Genomic DNA, 18,729 nt, shown 5'->3' with positions numbered 1-18,729 from the left:
GCACTCTTGTTTGTCACCTGTGTAACCATGTTTTGTTTTAGTCATGTCATGTTTTGTTTTGTTTAGTTATTGGACTCTTTAGTTTCTGGCTTTTCACTCCCTTGTCTTGTTTCCATAGTAAACCCATTAGTTTCACCTGTTCCACGTTTGGACTCATTGTGCACTCTTGTTTGTCACCTGTGTAACCATGTTTTGTTTTAGTCATGTCATGTTTTGTTTTGTTTAGTTATTGGACTCTTTAGTTTCTGGCTTTTCACTCCCTTGTCTTGTTTCCATAGTAAACCCATTAGTTTCACCTGTTCCACGTTTGGACTCATTGTGCACTCTTGTTCGTCACCTGTGTAACCATGTTTTGTTTTAGTCATGTCATGTTTTGTTTTGTTTAGTTATTGGACTCTTTAGTTTCTGGCTTTTCACTCCCTTGTCTTGTTTCCATAGTTACCCATTAGTTTCACCTGTTCCACGTTTGGACTCATTGTGCACTCTTGTTCGTCACCTGTGTAACCATGTTTTGTTTTAGTCATGTCATGTTTTGTTTTGTTTAGTTATTGGACTCTTTGGTTTCTGGCTTTTCACTCCCTTGTCTTGTTTCCATAGTAAACCCATTAGTTTCACCTGTTCCACGTTTGGACTCATTGTGCACTCTTGTTTGTCACCTGTGTAACCATGTTTTGTTTTAGTCATGTCATGTCATGTTTTGTTTAGTTATTGGACTCTTTAGTTTCTGGCTTTTCACTCCCTTGTCTTGTTTCCATAGTAAACCAATTAGTTTCACCTGTTCCACGTTTGGACTCATTGTGCACTCTTGTTCGTCACCTGTGTAACCATGTTTTGTTTTAGTCATGTCATGTCATGTTTTGTTTAGTTATTGGACTCTTTAGTTTCTGGCTTTTCACTCCCTTGTCTTGTTTCCACAGTTACCCATTAGTTTCACCTGTTCCACGTTTGGACTCATTGTGCACTCTTGTTTGTCACCATAGCAACCCATTAGTTTTCACGACACACGCATCTGTCTTTAATCATATCACTATTATTTAAGCTTCCAGTTGCCAGGCTGTCTGCCTGGCGACATCACACCCCTGTCACACTCTTGTTTACCTCTGCGTACTTCATGCCCTGTCCAAGTAAGGTTTTTTTTGATTCATGCCACAGTTAGCGACTTAGTTTTTTGCCCACGTGCAAGTATTGGTTTCATTTGTCAAGTTTGTACCTCCGCCTTGTGCGCACCTTTAGTTTGTTCTTTTTGTTATAGTAAAATTAAATATGTCTTCACCTTCACGCCATGTCTGGTCCAAATGTTCATTTGCACCACAAGAGAACAAACCACGCCATACAGTGACCTTCGATCTCTCGGGGCGGTACTGCATCAAAAAGCGACATCGGTGTGTAAAGGATATCACCACATGGGCTCAGGAGCACTTCATAAAACCCACTGTCAGTAACTACAGTTGGTCGCTACATCTGTAAGCGCAAGTTAAAGCTCTCCCATGCAAGGCGAAAACCGTTTATCAACAACACCCAGAAACGCCGTCGGCTTCCCTGGGCTTGAGCTCATCTAAGATGGACTGATGCAAAGTGGAAAAGTGTTCTGTGGTCTAATGAGTCCACATTTCAAATTGTTTTTTGGAAACTGTGGACGTCCTGTCCTTCGGACCAAAGAGCAAAAGAACCATCCGGATTGTTCTTGGCGCAAAGTGTAAAAGGCAGCATGTGTGATGGTATGGGGGTGTATTAGTGCCCAAGACATGGGTAACTTACACATCTGTGAAGGAACCATTAATGCTGAAAGGTACATACAGGTTTTGGAGCAACATATGTTGCCATCCAAGCCAGGCCCGGCCCTAACCAATCTGGCGCCCTAGGCAAGATTTTAGGTGGCGCCCCCCCACATCGGCAGTGAAGTGTATATACTCACAAGAAACCGAATAGCTTTGTCTTTGACCTTTTTTTTACTTAAAGAAAGCAAATTAACAATCAGAATAGTTAACAAGATAAAAAAAATATGAATAAATAAATTAATGCAAAAAATAAAAAATGAATATATGAAATACAATATTTTTTACATACATATTACTTAATTAACATTAATGATGTGCACTTTAACAACTAGGCTTACAACTATACCTAATATATAAAGGGGTGGAAAAGTGACTATTACCTGCAGGGCAAACATTAGCTAACCAGAAGGCAATAACAATGTAAACAAAAAACACCTGCTTAAAAGATCTAATACAAATGTCCCTGAGGAATGTAAGGTGGGAGTACTGTAATTACCTAACGTTACATTATTATTTTCCATAACAATTTAGCCCCCTACACAATATTAACCCGACGTTAAAACAGAACTAGCTATTTATTGATTAGCAATTGCCGAATCATGTAACATTAGCTTAATGCTAAAAAGCCAGGTTACTATCACATTCTGTAACAGACAAATAATTTCATGTAGGCTAACGTTACCTACCTGCTACCTCTGTCTTTTCTCGTTTCTCCTCCTCTTCTTTTCTCTTTTTTCTTCCCTGGGCACCTGACAGTTTTGGCCGTTTTGACATCTTGTGTTGATTTTTTGATGTGGTGACGTCCAAAAAGAGTCATGATACGGGAAGGGAGGGGGCGCACCGTGCGGGGGGGGGGGCGTAATATTGTAACAAATAATATTTCTATTAAATAGGCTTTACTTTGCATTTTAATTAACGTGGGATTATTTTTTGTATTTAGAAATAATAGTACCAACTTTTTTTTTTTCTTTCTCCAACATTTGTGGCACTGGCGTGGCGCCCCCTGATGGACGGCGCCCTTAGCATTTGCCTATACGGCCTATGCCACGGGCCGGCCCTGATCCAAGCAAAGTTATCATGGATGCCCCTGCTTATTTCAGCAAGACAATGCCAAGCCACGTGTTACAACAGCGTGGCTTCATAGTAAAAGAGTGCGGGTACTAGACTGGCCTGCCTGTAGTCCAGACCTGTCTCCCATTGAAAATATGAAGGCTAAAATATGAGAAGGGAGACTGTTGAACAACTTAAGCTGTACATCAAGCAAGAATGGGAAAGAATTCCGCTTCAAAAATGTGTCGTCTCAGTTCCCAAACCTTTACTGAGTGTTGTTAAAAAGGAAAGGCCATGTAACACAGTGGTAAAAATGCCCCTGTGACTACTTTTTTGCAATGTGTTGCTGCCATTAAATTCTAAATTAATGATTCTCAGTGTGAACATGAAATATGTTGTCTTTGCAGTCTATTCAATTGAATATAAGTTGAAAAGGATTTGTTGTATTCTCTTTTTATTTACCATTTACACAACGTGACAACTTCACTGGCTGGGGGTTTATACTTCACTGCTTTCCCCCCTCTCTAACTGTCATGGTGGTCCTGATGCAGGTGATCGTGCAGCGTTCTCTGGCCGCCAAGACGCTGACTCATGCAAAAGGTGGCTCGCTGCTGGCAGCTTACCTCAAGCTTTTGCCTTTCTTCGCCATCATGTTGCCCGGGATGATCAGCAGGATACTTTACACAGGTGGGGGGTTTTTTTTTTTCATTTTTATTTGAGCAGCGCCAGTTACTTTAGAAAACGCCTTTTTTTAAAATGACATGGTAGTTACAATTTAGCTGCTTACAAAAAGTCAAAATAATGGCTTTATTTTCAGCTATAAATTCCCACTTCTCTCTATTTGTATTTGTGTTACTTGCTGCTTAGTGTGTACATCAGACCTGGGCAAATGAAGGCCCGGGGGCCACATGTGGCCCATTAAGCTTTTCAATCTGGCCCGCCGGACATTCCCAAATAATTACTTTAGATGTTTAAGATGTAAAGTGTAGCTGCCATTATGATGTGTACTCATCTTTTATAATGATTCTACTATACTAAGTCTTTCAATGCTTGGAATCTGCATGATATACTAGTTACTATGGTCATCTAATTAGTTACTATAGTCATCTATTTAGTTACTATGGTCATCTAATTAGTTACTATGGTCATCTAGTTACTATGGTAATCTAATTAGTTACTATGGTCATCTATTTAGTTACTATGGTCATCTAATTAGTTACTATGGTCATCTAGTTACTATGGTAATCTAATTAGTTACTATGGTCATCTAATTAGTTATTATGGTCATCTAATGAGTTACTTTGGTCATCTAAGTAGTTACTATGGTAATCTAATTAGTTACTATAGTCATCTAATTAGTTACTATGGTCATCTAATTAGTTACTATGGTCATTTAATGAGTTACTATGGTCATCTAACTAGTCACTATGGTCATCTAATTAGTTACTATAGTCATCTAAGTAGTTACTATGGTAATCTAATTAGTTACTATAGTCATCTAATTAGTTACTATGGTCATCTAATTAGTTACTATGGTCATTTAATGAGTTACTATGGTTATCTAACTAGTCACCATGGTCATCTAATTAGTTACTATGGTCATTTAATGAGTTACTATGGTCATCTAATGAGTTACTATGGTCATCTAATTAGTTACTATGGTCATCTATTTAGTTACTATGGTCATCTAACTAGCTACTATGGTCATTTAATGAGTTACTATGGTCATATTATTAATATTATTAGTTACTATGGTCATATAATTAGTCACTATGGTAATCGAATTAGTTACTATGGTCATCTAATTAGTTACTATGGTCATCTAGTTACTATGGTAATCTAATTAGTTACTATGGTCATCTAATTCGTTATTATGGTCATCTAATTAGTTACTGTTGTCATCTAGTTACTATGGTAATCTAATTAGTTACTATGGTCATCTAATTCGTTATTATGGTCATCTAATTAGTTACTATGGTCATCTAGTTACTATGGTCATCTAATTAGTTACTATGGTCATCTAATTAGTAATTATGGTCATCTATTTAGTTACTTTGGTCATCTAAGTAGTTACTATGGTAATCTAATTAGTTACTATAGTCATCTAAGTAGTTACTATGGTCATCTAATTAGTTACTATGGTCATCTAACTAGTTACTATGGTCATATTATTAGTTACTATGGTCATATAATTAGTTACTATGGTTATCTAATTAGTTACTATGGTCATTTAATGAGTTACTATGGTCATCTTACTTGTTACTATGGTCATCTAATTAGTTACTATGGTCATTTAATGAGTTACTATGGTCATCTAATGAGTTACTATGGTCATTTAATGAGTTACTATGGTCATATTATTAGTTACTATGGTCATATTATTAGTTACTATGGTCATATAATTAGTTACTATGGTCATCTAATTAGTTACTATGGTCATCTAACTAGTTACTATGGTCATCTAATGAGTTACTATGGTCATATTATTAGTTACTATGGTCATCTAACTAGTTACTATGGTCATCTAATTAGTTACTATGGTCATCTAGTTACTATGGTCATCTAATTAGTTACTATGGTCATTTAATGAGTTACTATGGTCATATAATTAGTTACTATGGTCATCTAATTAGTTACTAGGGTCATCTAATTAGTTACTATGGTCATTTAATGAGTTACTATGGTCATCTAATTAGTTACTATGGTCATCTAGTTACTATGGTCATCTAACTAGTCACTATGGTCATTTAATGAGTTACTATGGTCATATAATTAGTTACTATGGTCATCTAATTAGTTACTATGGTCATTTAATTAGTTACTATGGTCATTTAATGAGTTACTATGGTCATATAATTAGTTACTATGGTCATTTAATGAGTTACTATGGTCATATTATTAGTTACTATGGTCGTCCAATGAGTTACTATGGTCATCTAATTAGTTTCTATGGTAACCTAATTAAAAGTTAAAGTTAAAGTACCAATGATTGTCACACACACACGAGGTGTGGCAAAATGATTCTCTGCATTTGATCCATCTTCATGTTCACCCGCTGGGAGGTGAGGGGAGCAGCTAGTTACTATGGTCATCTAATTAGTTACTATGGTCATCTAATTAGTTACTATGGTCATCTAATTAGTCACTATGGTAATCGAATTAGTTACTATGGTCATCTAAGTCACAGCAGCTCAGATGGGGTACCATGTGGGTGGGGAGTGTTTCCACAGAGTGTTTCCAGAGCCTGAAATGTGGGTGTCAGGGACAGATGCGGAGGGAGATTTTCACAACTCAGAGGGGTACCTCTCGATTGGTTCCGTTCTTACCTATACGGAAGGCAACAATGTGTATGCGTCAATGATCACAATTCACCCTGTATGACCATAAATTATGGGGTTCCCCAGGGATCCATCTTGGGGCCTCTCCTTTTTATCCTATACATAAATGATTTTGTAAACTCCTCCGAAATTTTTCATAAAATAATTTTTGCTGACAATACAAATTTGTCCATGTCATGTTAGGTCAAGGTCATATAGTCGGTACAGAAAAAGGTGGTCATGTTAGGTCAAGGTCATATAGTCGGTACAGAAAAAGGTGGTCATGTTAGGTCAAGGTCATATAGTCGGTACAGAAAAAGGTGGTCATGTTAGGTCAAGGTCATATAGTCGGTACAGAAAAAAGTGGTCATGTTAGGTCAAGGTCATATAGTCGGTACAAAAAAGGTGGTCATGTTAGGTCAAGGTCATATAGTTGGTACAGAAAAAGGTGGTCATGTTAGGTCAAGGTCATATAGTCGGTACAGAAAAAGGTGGTCATGTTAGGTCAAGGTCATATAGTCTGTACAGAAAAAGGTGGTCATGTTAGGTCAAGGTCATATAGTCGGTACAGAAAAAGGTGGTCACGTTTGGTCAAGGTCATATTAATTAGAGGGCGATAGAAGAAAGTATCTTGTGTAGTTTCAGCATGCTATTAAAGTGTTCTTAACGGGGCTATTAAAGTGTTATAAACGGGGCTATTAAAGTGTTCTTAACGGGGCTATTAAAGTGTTCTTAACGGGGCTATTAAAGTGTTCTTAACGGGGCTATTAAAGTGTTCTTAACGGGGCTATTAAAGTGTTCTTAACGGGGCTATTAAAGTGTTCTTAACGGGGCTATTAAAGTGTTCTTAACGGGGCTATTAAAGTGTTCTTAACGGGGCTATTAAAGTGTTCTTAAAGGGGCTATTAAAGTGTTCTTAACGGGGCTATTAAAGTGTTCTTAACGGGGCTATTAAAGTGTTATAAACGGGGCTATTAAAGTGTTCTTAACGGGGCTATTAAAGTGTTATAAACGGGGCTATTAAAGTGTTAACGGGGCTATTAAAGTGTTATAAACGGGGCTATTAAAGTGTTATAAACGGGGCTATTAAAGTGTTCTTAACGGGGCTATTAAAGTGTTCTTAACGGGGCTATTAAAGTGTTCTTAACGGGGCTATTAAAGTGTTCTTAACGGGGCTATTAAAGTGTTCTTAACGGGGCTATTAAAGTGCTCTTAACGGGGTTATTAAAGTGTTCTTAACGGGGCTATTAAAGTGTTCTTAACGGGGCTATTAAAGTGTTCTTAAAGGGGCTATTAAAGTGTTCTTAACGGGGCTATTAAAGTGTTCTTAACGGGGCTATTAAAGTGTTATAAACGGGGCTATTAAAGTGTTATAAACGGGGCTATTAAAGTGTTATAAACGGGGCTATTAAAGTGTTATAAACGGGGCTATTAAAGTGTTCTTAACGGGGCTATTAAAGTGTTCTTAACGGGGCTATTAAAGTGTTCTTAACGGGGCTATTAAAGTGTTCTTAACGGGGCTATTAAAGTGTTCTTAACGGGGCTATTAAAGTGTTCTTAACGGGGCTATTAAAGTGTTCCTAACGGGGCTATTAAAGTGTTCTTAACGGGGCTATTAAAGTGTTCATAACGGGGCTATTAAAGTGTTATTAACGGGGCTATTAAAGTGTTATTAACGGGGCTATTAAAGTGTTCTTAACGGGGCTATTAAAGTGTTCTTAACGGGGCTCTTAAAGTGTTCTTAACGGGGCTATTAAAGTGTTCTTAACGGGGCTATTAAAGTGTTCTTAACGGGGCTATTAAAGTGTTATTAACGGGGCTATTAAAGTGTTCTTAACGGGGCTATTAAAGTGTTCTTAACGGGGCTCTTAAAGTGTTCTTAACGGGGCTATTAAAGTGTTCTTAACGGGGCTATTAAAGTGTTCTTAACGGGGCTATTAAAGTGTTCTTAACGGGGCTATTAAAGTGTTCTTAACTGGGCTATTAAAGTGTTCTTAACGGGGCTATTAAAGTGTTCTTAACGGGGCTATTAAAGTGTTATAAACGGGGCTATTAAAGTGTTATTAACGGGGCTATTAAAGTGTTATTAACGGGGCTATTAAAGTGTTATTAACGGGGCTATTAAAGTGTTCTTAACGGGGCTAATAAAGTGTTCTTAACGGGGCTATTAAAGTGTTCTTAACGGGGCTATTAAAGTGTTCTTAACGGGGCTATTAAAGTGTTCTTAACGGGGCTATTAAAGTGTTATAAACGGGGCTATTAAAGTGTTCTTAACGGGGCTATTAAAGTGTTATAAACGGGGCTATTAAAGTGTTCTTAACGGGGCTATTAAAGTGTTCTTAACGGGGCTATTAAAGTGTTCTTAACGGGGCTATTAAAGTGTTCTTAACGGGGCTATTAAAGTGTTATAAACGGGGCTATTAAAGTGTTATAAACGGGGCTATTAAAGTGTTATAAACGGGGCTATTAAAGTGTTCTTAACGGGGCTATTAAAGTGTTCTTAACGGGGCTATTAAAGTGTTCTTAACGGGGCTATTAAAGTGTTCTTAACGGGGCTATTAAAGTGTTCTTAACGGGGCTATTAAAGTGTTATTAACGGGGCTATTAAAGTGTTCTTAACGGGGCTATTAAAGTGTTCTTAACGAGGCTATTAAAGTGTTCTTAACGGGGCTATTAAAGTGTTCTTAACGGGGCTATTAAAGTGTTCTTAACGGGGCTATTAAAGTGTTCTTAACGGGGCTATTAAAGTGTTCTTAACGGGGCTATTAAAGTGTTCTTAACGGGGCTATTAAAGTGTTCTTAACGGGGCTATTAAAGTGTAATTAACGGGGCTTTTAAAGTGTTCTTAACGGGGCTATTAAAGTGTTCTTAACGGGGCTATTAAAGTGTTCTTAACGGGGCTATTAAAGTGTTATTAACGGGGCTATTAAAGTGTTATTAACGGGGCTATTAAAGTGTTCTTAACGGGGCTATTAAAGTGTTATTAACGGTGCTATTAAAGTGTTCTTAACGGGGCTATTAAAGTGTTCTTAACGGGGCTATTAAAGTGTTATTAACGGGGCTATTAAAGTGTTATTAACGGGGCTATTAAAGTGTTCTTAACGGGGCTATTAAAGTGTTCTTAACGGGGCTATTAAAGTGTTCTTAACGGGGCTATTAAAGTGTTATTAACGGGGCTATTAAAGTGTTCTTAACGGGGCTATTAAAGTGTTCTTAAAGGGGCTATTAAAGTGTTCTTAACGGGGCTATTAAAGTGTTATAAACGGGGCTATTAAAGCGTTCTTAACGGGGCTATTAAAGCGTTATTAACGGGGCTATTAAAGCGTTCTTAACGGGGCTATTAAAGCGTTCTTAACGGGGCTATTAAAGCGTTCTTAACGGGGCTATTAAAGCGTTCTTAACGGGGCTATTAAAGCGTTCTTAACGGGGCTATTAAAGCGTTCTTAACGGGGCTATTAAAGTGTCATTAACGGGGCTATTAAAGTGTCATTAACGGGGCTATTAAAGTGTCCTTAACGGGGCTATTAAAGTGTCCTTAACGGGGCTATTAAAGTGTTCTTAACGGGGCTATTAAAGTGTTCTTAACGGGGCTATTAAAGTGTTATTAACGGGGCTATTAAAGTGTTCTTAACGGGGCTATTAAAGTGTTCTTAACGGGGCTATTAAAGTGTTCTTAACGGGGCTATTAAAGTGTTCTTAACGGGGCTATTAAAGTGTTATAAACGGGGCTATTAAAGTGTTCTTAACGGGGCTATTAAAGTGTTATAAACGGGGCTATTAAAGTGTTCTTAACGGGGCTATTAAAGTGTTCTTAACGGGGCTATTAAAGTGTTATTAACGGAGCTATTAAAGTGTTATTAACGGGGCTATTAAAGTGTTCTTAACGGGGCTATTAAAGTGTTCTTAACGGGGCTATTAAAGTGTTCTTAACGGGGCTATTAAAGTGTTATAAACGGGGCTATTAAAGTGTTCTTAACGGGGCTATTAAAGTGTTCTTAACGGGGCTATTAAAGTGTTCTTAACGGGGCTATTAAAGTGTTCTTAACGGGGCTATTAAAGTGTTCTTAACGGGGCTATTAAAGTGTTCTTAACGGGGCTATTAAAGTGTTATTAACGGGGCTATTAAAGTGTTCTTAACGGGGCTATTAAAGTGTTCTTAACGGGGCTATTAAAGTGTTCTTAACGGGGCTATTAAAGTGTTCTTAACGGGGCTATTAAAGTGTTCTTAACGGGGCTATTAAAGTGTTATAAACGGGGCTATTAAAGTGTTCTTAACGGGGCTATTAAAGTGTTATTAACGGAGCTATTAAAGTGTTATTAACGGGGCTATTAAAGTGTTCTTAACGGGGCTATTAAAGTGTTCTTAACGGGGCTATTAAAGTGTTCTTAACGGGGCTATTAAAGTGTTATAAACGGGGCTATTAAAGTGTTCTTAACGGGGCTATTAAAGTGTTCTTAACGGGGCTATTAAAGTGTTCTTAACGGGGCTATTAAAGTGTTCTTAACGGGGCTATTAAAGTGTTCTTAACGGGGCTATTAAAGTGTTCTTAACGGGGCTATTAAAGTGTTCTTAACGGGGCTATTAAAGTGTTCTTAACGGGGATATTAAAGTGTTCTTAACGGGGCTATTAAAGTGTTATTAACGGGGCTATTAAAGTGTTCTTAACGGGGATATTAAAGTGTTCTTAACGGGGATATTAAAGTGTTCTTAACGGGGCTATTAAAGTGTTCTTAACGGGGCTATTAAAGTGTTATTAACGGGGCTATTAAAGTGTTATTAACGGGGCTATTAAAGTGTTCTTAACGGGGCTATTAAAGTGTTCTTAACGGGGCTATTAAAGTGTTATTAACGGGGCTATTAAAGTGTTCTTAACGGGGCTATTAAAGTGTTCTTAACGGGGCTATTAAAGTGTTCTTAACGGGGCTATTAAAGTGTTCTTAACGGGGCTATTAAAGTGTTCTTAACGGGGCTATTAAAGTGTTCTTAACGGGGCTATTAAAGTGTTCTTAACGGGGCTATAAAGTGTTCTTAACGGGGCTATAAAGTGTTCTTAACGGGGCTATTAAAGTGTTCTTAACGGGGCTATTAAAGTGTAATTAACGGGGCTTTTAAAGTGTTCTTAACGGGGCTATTAAAGTGTTCTTAACGGGGCTATTAAAGTGTTCTTAACGGGGCTATTAAAGTGTTCTTAACGGGGCTATTAAAGTGTTCTTAACTGGGCTATTAAAGTGTTATTAACGGGGCTATTAAAGTGTTCTTAACGGGGCTATTAAAGTGTTCTTAACGGGGCTATTAAAGTGTTATTAACGGGGCTATTAAAGTGTTCTTAACGGGGCTATTAAAGTGTTCTTAACGGGGCTATTAAAGTGTTCTTAAAGGGGCTATTAAAGTGTTCTTAACGGGGCTATTAAAGTGTTCTTAACGGGGCTATTAGAGTGTTATAAACGGGGCTATTAAAGTGTTCTTAACGGGGCCTGCAGATGATGTGGCGTGTGCAGATCCTACGTTGTGTACCCAGATCTGCGGTAACCCAGTAGGATGCACGGACACAGCCTATGTCAGACTGGTCATGGAGTTGCTCCCTGCAGGTTAGTTCCACTTCCTGTTTGGCCTCCTCGGGCTCTAAAAGCCGCTCCTACGTCCCTCAGGCCTGCGAGGTCTGATGATGGCGGTGATGATCGCCGCCCTGGTCTCCTCACTCACCTCCATCTTCAACAGCGCCAGCACCATCTTCACCATGGACCTGTGGAAGACCTTCCGCTCCAGCGCCTCCGAGTGGGAGCTGATGATCGTGGGCAGGTAAACCTTCACACCAGACTCCTGTGGAATGGAGCAGATGTGGTTTTTGAACACCTTGTAGAGTGTTTGTGCTGGTGCTGGTGGTGGCGTCCATACTGTGGATTCCTGTGGTCCAAGCCAGTCAGGGCGGGCAGCTCTTCATCTACATCCAGGCCATCAGCACCAACCTGCAGCCGCCCGTCTCCATCGTCTTCCTCATGGGATGCTTCTGGAAGAGGACTAATGAGAAGGTAGCATCTCTTCATACGCAATTAGACACCTTTCATTAGCAAGAGAAAATACACTATAATTCAATGCTACAAGTTAGGATACATTTTCATTGAACATTTTTCATTTATTTTATATTCAGCATTTCAAAATAAAGTGCTTTGATAGAAGCAAAATGATCTGCTCTCTATTTTATGCTGCAGTAGTTACATATACTGTAATATTGTACATGGTAATAGTTATATATTAGAGATGCGCGGATATGCAATTATTTCATCCGCAACCGCATCAGAAAGTCGTCAACCATCCGCCATCCACCCGATGTAACATTTGATCAGAACCGCACCCGCCCGCACCCGCCCGTTGTTATATATCTAATATAGACAATGCAAGGCATTAGTGAGGTTATAAAGCTTTTGCCTGTTAAAAAAAGGAGACTGATCCAATGCAGCACAGACATTCGCGTGCCACGCTGTCACGACCCAGACGCACACCAGTGCGCAATCATATGGGAGCCGCGCTGAGCGCACCTCCAAGCGCGTCTCGCTGCCGGCGACGGCCGGGTATGGGCCCGACACTCCAGCGCCATCCATTTTCAGGGCTGGTTGATTCGGCAGGTGGGTTGTTACACACTCCTTAGCGGGTTCCGACTTCCATGGCCACCGTCCTGCTGTCTATATCAACCAGGGTGAGCCCCACCCCTTTCGTGAGCGCACTGCGCGCGGAGTGACCCCTGTTACGAGCCCCCGGCCACGGGGGTGGCGGGCAGGTAAGCTGCTTACCTGCTGCGCGTGACGCCGGCCGCGGCGAAGGCGGACGAGGCGGGGTGTCGGTGCGGTGGGCGCGGTGGTGACCCTGGACGTGCGTCGGGCCCTTCTCGCGGATCGCCTCAGCTACGGCTCCCGGTGGGGCCCTCTCGGGGGAAGGGGCTTTGGTCCCGGACCCCGGCGAGGCGTCCCTTCTCCGCTCCGTAAAAGTGTCCATCTCTTTTTTTTTCTTCCTTCTGTTGTGGCATATGCTGCAGGTGCCTGCTCGTTTTTCGTATGTGGGTAACAACATTTAACTATGTATATATATTTCCCAATTGGTTTAACTGCCACCCGCCTGAATCTATTTAAAATCTAATTTTTTTTTATTTCAACCGCCCGACCCGACCCGCGGATAAAATCTAATTTTTTTTAATTTCATCCGCCCGATCCGCGGATAATCCGCGGACTCCGCGGTTGTGCCCGCAAACCGCGCATCTCTAGTATAATATATTGTATATATTATATAAAATATAATATATCAGTATATATTATATACTGTATAATATATTGTATATATTATATAAAATATAGTATATCAGTATATATTATATACTGTATATATAATATGTAAATATTACACGTTATATTTTATATTACTACTATGGTACATTTTTTGTCTACTTTATACCTTTATACCAACCTTACCCTTTCCATCCTTTGTAACTGAGCTACTGTGTGGAACAATTTCCCTTGTGGATCATTAAAGGGGAACATTATCACCAGACCTATGTAAGCGTCAATATATACCTTGATGTTGCAGAAAAAAGACCATATATTTTTTTAACCGATTTCCGAACTCTAAATAGGTGAATTTTGGCGAATTAAACGCCTTTCTATTATTCGTTCTCGGACAACGTGACGTCACATCGGGAAGCAATCCGCCACCGAGTCAAATCAGCTCTGTTTTTTCCGGTTTTTTTCGACTGTTTTCCGTACCTTGGAGACATCATGCCTCGTCGGTGTGTTGTCGGAGGGTGTAACAACACCAACAGGGACGGATTCAAGTTGCACCAGTGGCCCAAAGATGCCAAAGTGGCAAGAAATTGTTCCGCACACTTTACCGACGAAAGCTATGCTACGACAGAGATGGCAAGAATGTGTGGATATCCTGCGACACTCAAAGCAGATGCATTTCCAACCATAAAGTCAAAGAAATCTGCCGCCAGACCCCCATTGAATCTGCCGGAGTGTGTGAGCAATTCAGGGACAAAGGACCTCGGTAGCACGGACGAGCGAGCTAAACCCCCTGGATGTCTTGGCTCACACCGTCCCTTACGCCACCGAAGATGATCAAGAGAAGAATATCGACCCTAGCTTCCCTGGCCTGCTGACATCAACTCCAAAACTGGACAGATCAGCTTTCAGGAAAAAGAGAGCGGATGAGGGTATGTCTACAGAATATATTCATTGATGAAAACTGGGCTGTCTGCACTCTCAAAGTGCATGTTGTTGCCAAATGTATTTCATATGCTGTAAACCTAGTTCATAGTTGTTAGTTTCCTTTAATGCCAAACAAACACATACCAATCGTTGGTTAGAAGGCGATCGCCAAATTCGTCCTCGCTTTCTCCCGTGTCGTTTTCGTGGGTTTCGCTTGCATACGGTTCAAACCGATATGGCTCAATAGCTTCAGTTTCTTCTTCAATTTGGTTTTCGCTACCTGCCTCCACACTACAACCATCCGTTTCAATACATGCGTCATCTGTTGAATCGCTTAAGCCGCTGAAATCCGAGTCTGAATCCGAGCTAATGTCGCTATATCTTGCTGTTCTATGCGCCATGTTTGTTTGTGTCGGCATCACTATGTGACGTCACAGGAAAATGGACGGGTGTATATAACGATGGTTAAAATCAGGCACTTTGAAGCTTTTTTTTTAGGGATATTGCGTGATGGGTAAAATTTTGAAAAAAACTTTGAAAAATAAAATAAGCCACTGGGAACTTATTTTTAATGGTTTTAACCCTTCTGAAATTGTGATAATGTTCCCCTTTAAGGTTTGTCTAAGTCTGATATATATTAAAATGGTAATACAATTGGAATTAAAGGTTTTACCTTGGTAATAACCTGCACATAAAATGTTTTGGCATTTAAAAATAAGAGATTTGATCAAATCAAAATAATTAAAAAAAAAATTTTTTTTGGGGTGTATTAAAAACGATATAATGAGAAGGTAATACAATTGGAATGAAAGGTTATACCTTAATAAAACCTTGCAAATTAAGTTTTAGCATTTAAAAAAATTCATAAATGTGATTCTATAAAAGCAAAATATAACAAAAAATATAAAAGGTTCTAATGAGAGCATTTTGAGTGGATTTAAAAAATATACAGTACAGGCCAAAAGTGTGGACACACCTTCTCATTCAATGTGTTTTCTTTATTTTCATGACTATTGACTATTAGACTATTCTAGTTTCTTCAAAATAGCCACCCTTTGCTCTGATTACTGCTTTGCACACTCTTGGCATTCTCTCCATGAGCTTCAAGAGGTAGTCACCTGAAATGGTTTTCACTTCACAGGTGTCATAGTTGTGATGCCTTCAGTGACAATCTACAATGTAAATAGTCGTGAAAATACTATTTACTTTTGGCCTGTACTGTACATTAAAACCTGCACATACAATATTTAAAAAAAATAAGTGATTTGATCAAATCAAAATAATTAAAAAAATAAATAAAATAAATACATTTTGGGTGTATTAAAATCTATATAATGAAAAAGTAATACAATTGGAATTAAAGGTTATACCTTAATAAAACCTTGCAAATTAAGTTTTAGCATTTAAAAAAAAAAGGGAATTTATAAAAGCAAAATGATAAAAAATATAAAAGGTTCTAATAGGAGCATTTTGAGTGGATTTAAAAAACATACAGTACAGGCCAAAAGTGTGGACACACCTTCTCATTCAATGCGATTTCTTTATTTTCATGACTATTGACTATTAGACTATTAGACTATTCTAGTGTCTTCAAAATAGCCACCCTTTGCTCTGATTACTGCTTTGCACACTCTTGGCATTCTCTCCATGAGCTTCAAGAGGTAGTCACCTGAAATGGTTTTCACTTCACAGGTGTCATAGTTGTGATGCCTTCAGTGACAATCTACAATGTAAATAGTCATGAAAATAAAGAAAACACATTGAATGAGGAGAAGGTGTGTCCAAACTTTTGGCCTTTACTGTGTATTAAAATGGTAATATAATTGGAATTAAAGGTTGTACCTTGGCAATAACCTGCACATAAAATATTTTTAAAAATAAGTGATTTGATCAAATAAAAATAATAAAAATAAATAAATAAATACATTTTGGGTGTATTAAAAAGTATATAATGAAAAGGTAATACAATTGGAATTAAAGGTTATACCTTAATAAAACCTTGCGAAATTAAGTTTTAGCATAAAAAAAAAAAGGGATTTTATTAAAGCAAAATGATAACAAAAAATAGAAAAGGTTCTAATGGGAGCATTTTGAGTGGATTTAAAAAATATACAGTACAGGCCAAAAGTGTGGACACACCTTCTCATTCAATGTGTTTTCTTTATTTTCATGACTATTGACTATTAGACTATTCTAGTTTCTTCAAAATAGCCACCCTTTGCTCTGATTACTGCTTTGCACACTTTTGGCATTCTTGGTAATAACCTGCACATAAAATATTTTTAAAAATAAGTGATTTGATCAAATCAAAATAATAAAAATAAATAAATAAATAAAAACATTTTGGGTGTATTAAAAAGTATATAATGAAAAGGTAATACAATTGGAATGAAAGTTTATACCTTAATAAAACCTTGCGAAATTAAGTTTTAGCACAAAAAATAAAATCAAGTGATTTTATAAAAGCAAAATGATAACAAAAAATAGAAAAGGTTCTAATGAGAGCATTTTGAGTGGAATTTAAAAAATATATATTGAAAAAAAAAAAACAATTTAAATTGAAAATTTTGAGTGGAATTTAAAAAATATATATTGAAAAAAAAAAAATACAATTTAAATTGAAAGTTATACCTTGGTAATAATAATTTTCAAATTATACACACATCAAAGAAAATTATTTTTTTAATGGATTTCTCCGGTATAATAATAATGTATGATTTCAATTAGCAATTGCCAATTTCCTACACGCATTTCTTTACTAGCATTAATGACCTGAAAAGCAGTTAAAGGTTAAAATAAAATTACCATAAATTCTGCAAAAATTGTGCAGTTTAATTTAATAAAATAACCTAAATATTTCGATCATAAGTCTAGGCGCAAAAGAATCAAGAGCCCTGACCTCAACCACCTTTGATGTGACTCCTGACCTCACATATGGACACAACTCTTGTAGTCTTTCACCTCATACATCCAGGTGTCCTAATAACATTTAACATACCACTCCCGCCAACAGGGTGCATTCTGGGGCCTGGTGGTGGGCCTGCTGGTGGGCTGCATGCGCATGCTGCTGGACTTCATCTACCCGGCCCCCCTCTGCTTCGAGCGCGACAACAGGCCCGCCGTGATCAAAGACGTCCATTACCTGTACTTCTCCATAGTTCTGTCCCTCATCACGCTGGTGGTGGTGGTGGGAGTCAGTCTGGCCACAGAGGAGCCCACAGCAGAGCAGGTCAGACCGCTTGTGTTGAAGTCACTAGTCGTGCACAAAAATCACAGCATTTACTCCATTGTTTTTTTTCCCCCAGATTAATGGTCTGACTTGGTTCACACGATTTGTCCACGTGGAGCGCAAAGAGCTCAACTTGGAGTTGGTCACGCCTCAGACGGACGAGGTAGCAGGAAGACCAGACGAGAGCAGTAAGAGAAAAGGTTTTTCTTGTCCAGGTCTGAGTCTTCATCTGTTCTCCAACATGCACACCCTGTAGGCTCAACAACGCCCAGCGGGAGACGTCCATCCAGGCTGGTGTCTGCCCTCTACTGGCTGTGTGGCATGGACACCAGAACAAAGGAAGGACGGAAGATGCCGGAGATTCCTGCAGAACCTGAACGCAACAAACTGGAAGAAAATCCTTCTCTGCAGCATCTGGTGAACGTAAACCTGATCATCTGTCTCTCTGTGGCTGCTTTTGTCATCGGCTACTGGGCCTGAGGACTCTTCTGGAAGGAAAGAGGAGCCTTTTGGACTTCAAGGTTGTGTAGCCTTTTCAACTCATCTTCTATGACAGCGCCTTCTTGTCGTTAAATCTGTTTTTTTTTAAATCATTTTTACTCAGAATTATTTCTGGTATAAAGATCTGCCAAATTTGGCGTTTTTCTCTCTCTAAATGTGTCTAATACGGGTGAGATGTTTTAAATTTGTATATTTTTATTCAGAATGTATATAAGGATTCATTTCAGTAATGTAATAAGTTATTCATTATACATTGAAATATTTATCAATAATAATAATAAACAATTATGATGGATGTTTGTATAAAATAATTCTTTATAATTAAATATTTAGATGACCCTTTAATTTGTTTTTGTTTGTCAAAAGTCCATCCTTCTCATTCCGCATATCTGAGGTCGGGTCGCGGGGGCAGCAGCCTAAGTTAAGAAGCTCAAACCTCCCTCTCCCCAGCCACTTAGTCCAGCTCCTCCCAAGGAGTCCAGAGGCGTTCCCAGGCCAGCCGGGAGACATAATCTCCCCAACGCGTCCTGGGTCTTCTCCGTGGTGTTTGTCAAAAATGTTACATTTTCATAAAAAAATTTAGAAAATGACTCGTTACAACAAATAATGCATTTAGTAAGTTGCTCAATTAATATATTAATATATATATATATATATA

At 38.5% G+C, this 18,729-nt stretch overlaps 1 protein-coding gene across 2 annotated transcripts in view; it reads left to right on the top strand.

The window, feature by feature from the left end:
- slc5a11 (solute carrier family 5 member 11) overlaps positions 1 to 18,388 on the top strand; it is a 43,038-nt gene extending 24,650 nt beyond the window's left edge. The window contains exons 10-16 of one of the 2 annotated variants that reach the window (XM_061974377.2): positions 3,380 to 3,515; positions 11,627 to 11,734; positions 11,795 to 11,945; positions 12,067 to 12,175; positions 17,355 to 17,570; positions 17,647 to 17,758; positions 17,827 to 18,388. In XM_061974377.2, the coding sequence (XP_061830361.1) occupies positions 3,380 to 3,515; positions 11,627 to 11,734; positions 11,795 to 11,945; positions 12,067 to 12,175; positions 17,355 to 17,570; positions 17,647 to 17,758; positions 17,827 to 18,050 (1,056 nt within the window). In that variant the 3' untranslated portion in view covers positions 18,051 to 18,388. Of the gene's footprint in view, positions 1 to 3,379; positions 3,516 to 11,626; positions 11,735 to 11,794; positions 11,946 to 12,006; positions 12,176 to 17,354; positions 17,571 to 17,646; positions 17,759 to 17,826 lie in introns of both variants that reach the window. The other variant, XM_061974376.2, reaches the window with a different exon arrangement.
- Positions 18,389 to 18,729: the final 341 nt, after the last annotated feature.

This window comes from Nerophis lumbriciformis, linkage group LG22 (genome assembly GCF_033978685.3).
Source record: "Nerophis lumbriciformis linkage group LG22, RoL_Nlum_v2.1, whole genome shotgun sequence".
In the NCBI taxonomy this organism is placed as follows: domain Eukaryota; kingdom Metazoa; phylum Chordata; class Actinopteri; order Syngnathiformes; family Syngnathidae; genus Nerophis; species Nerophis lumbriciformis.
Note: the sequence above shows the minus strand (reverse complement) of the source record. Positions and strands in the feature narration are given on the sequence as shown.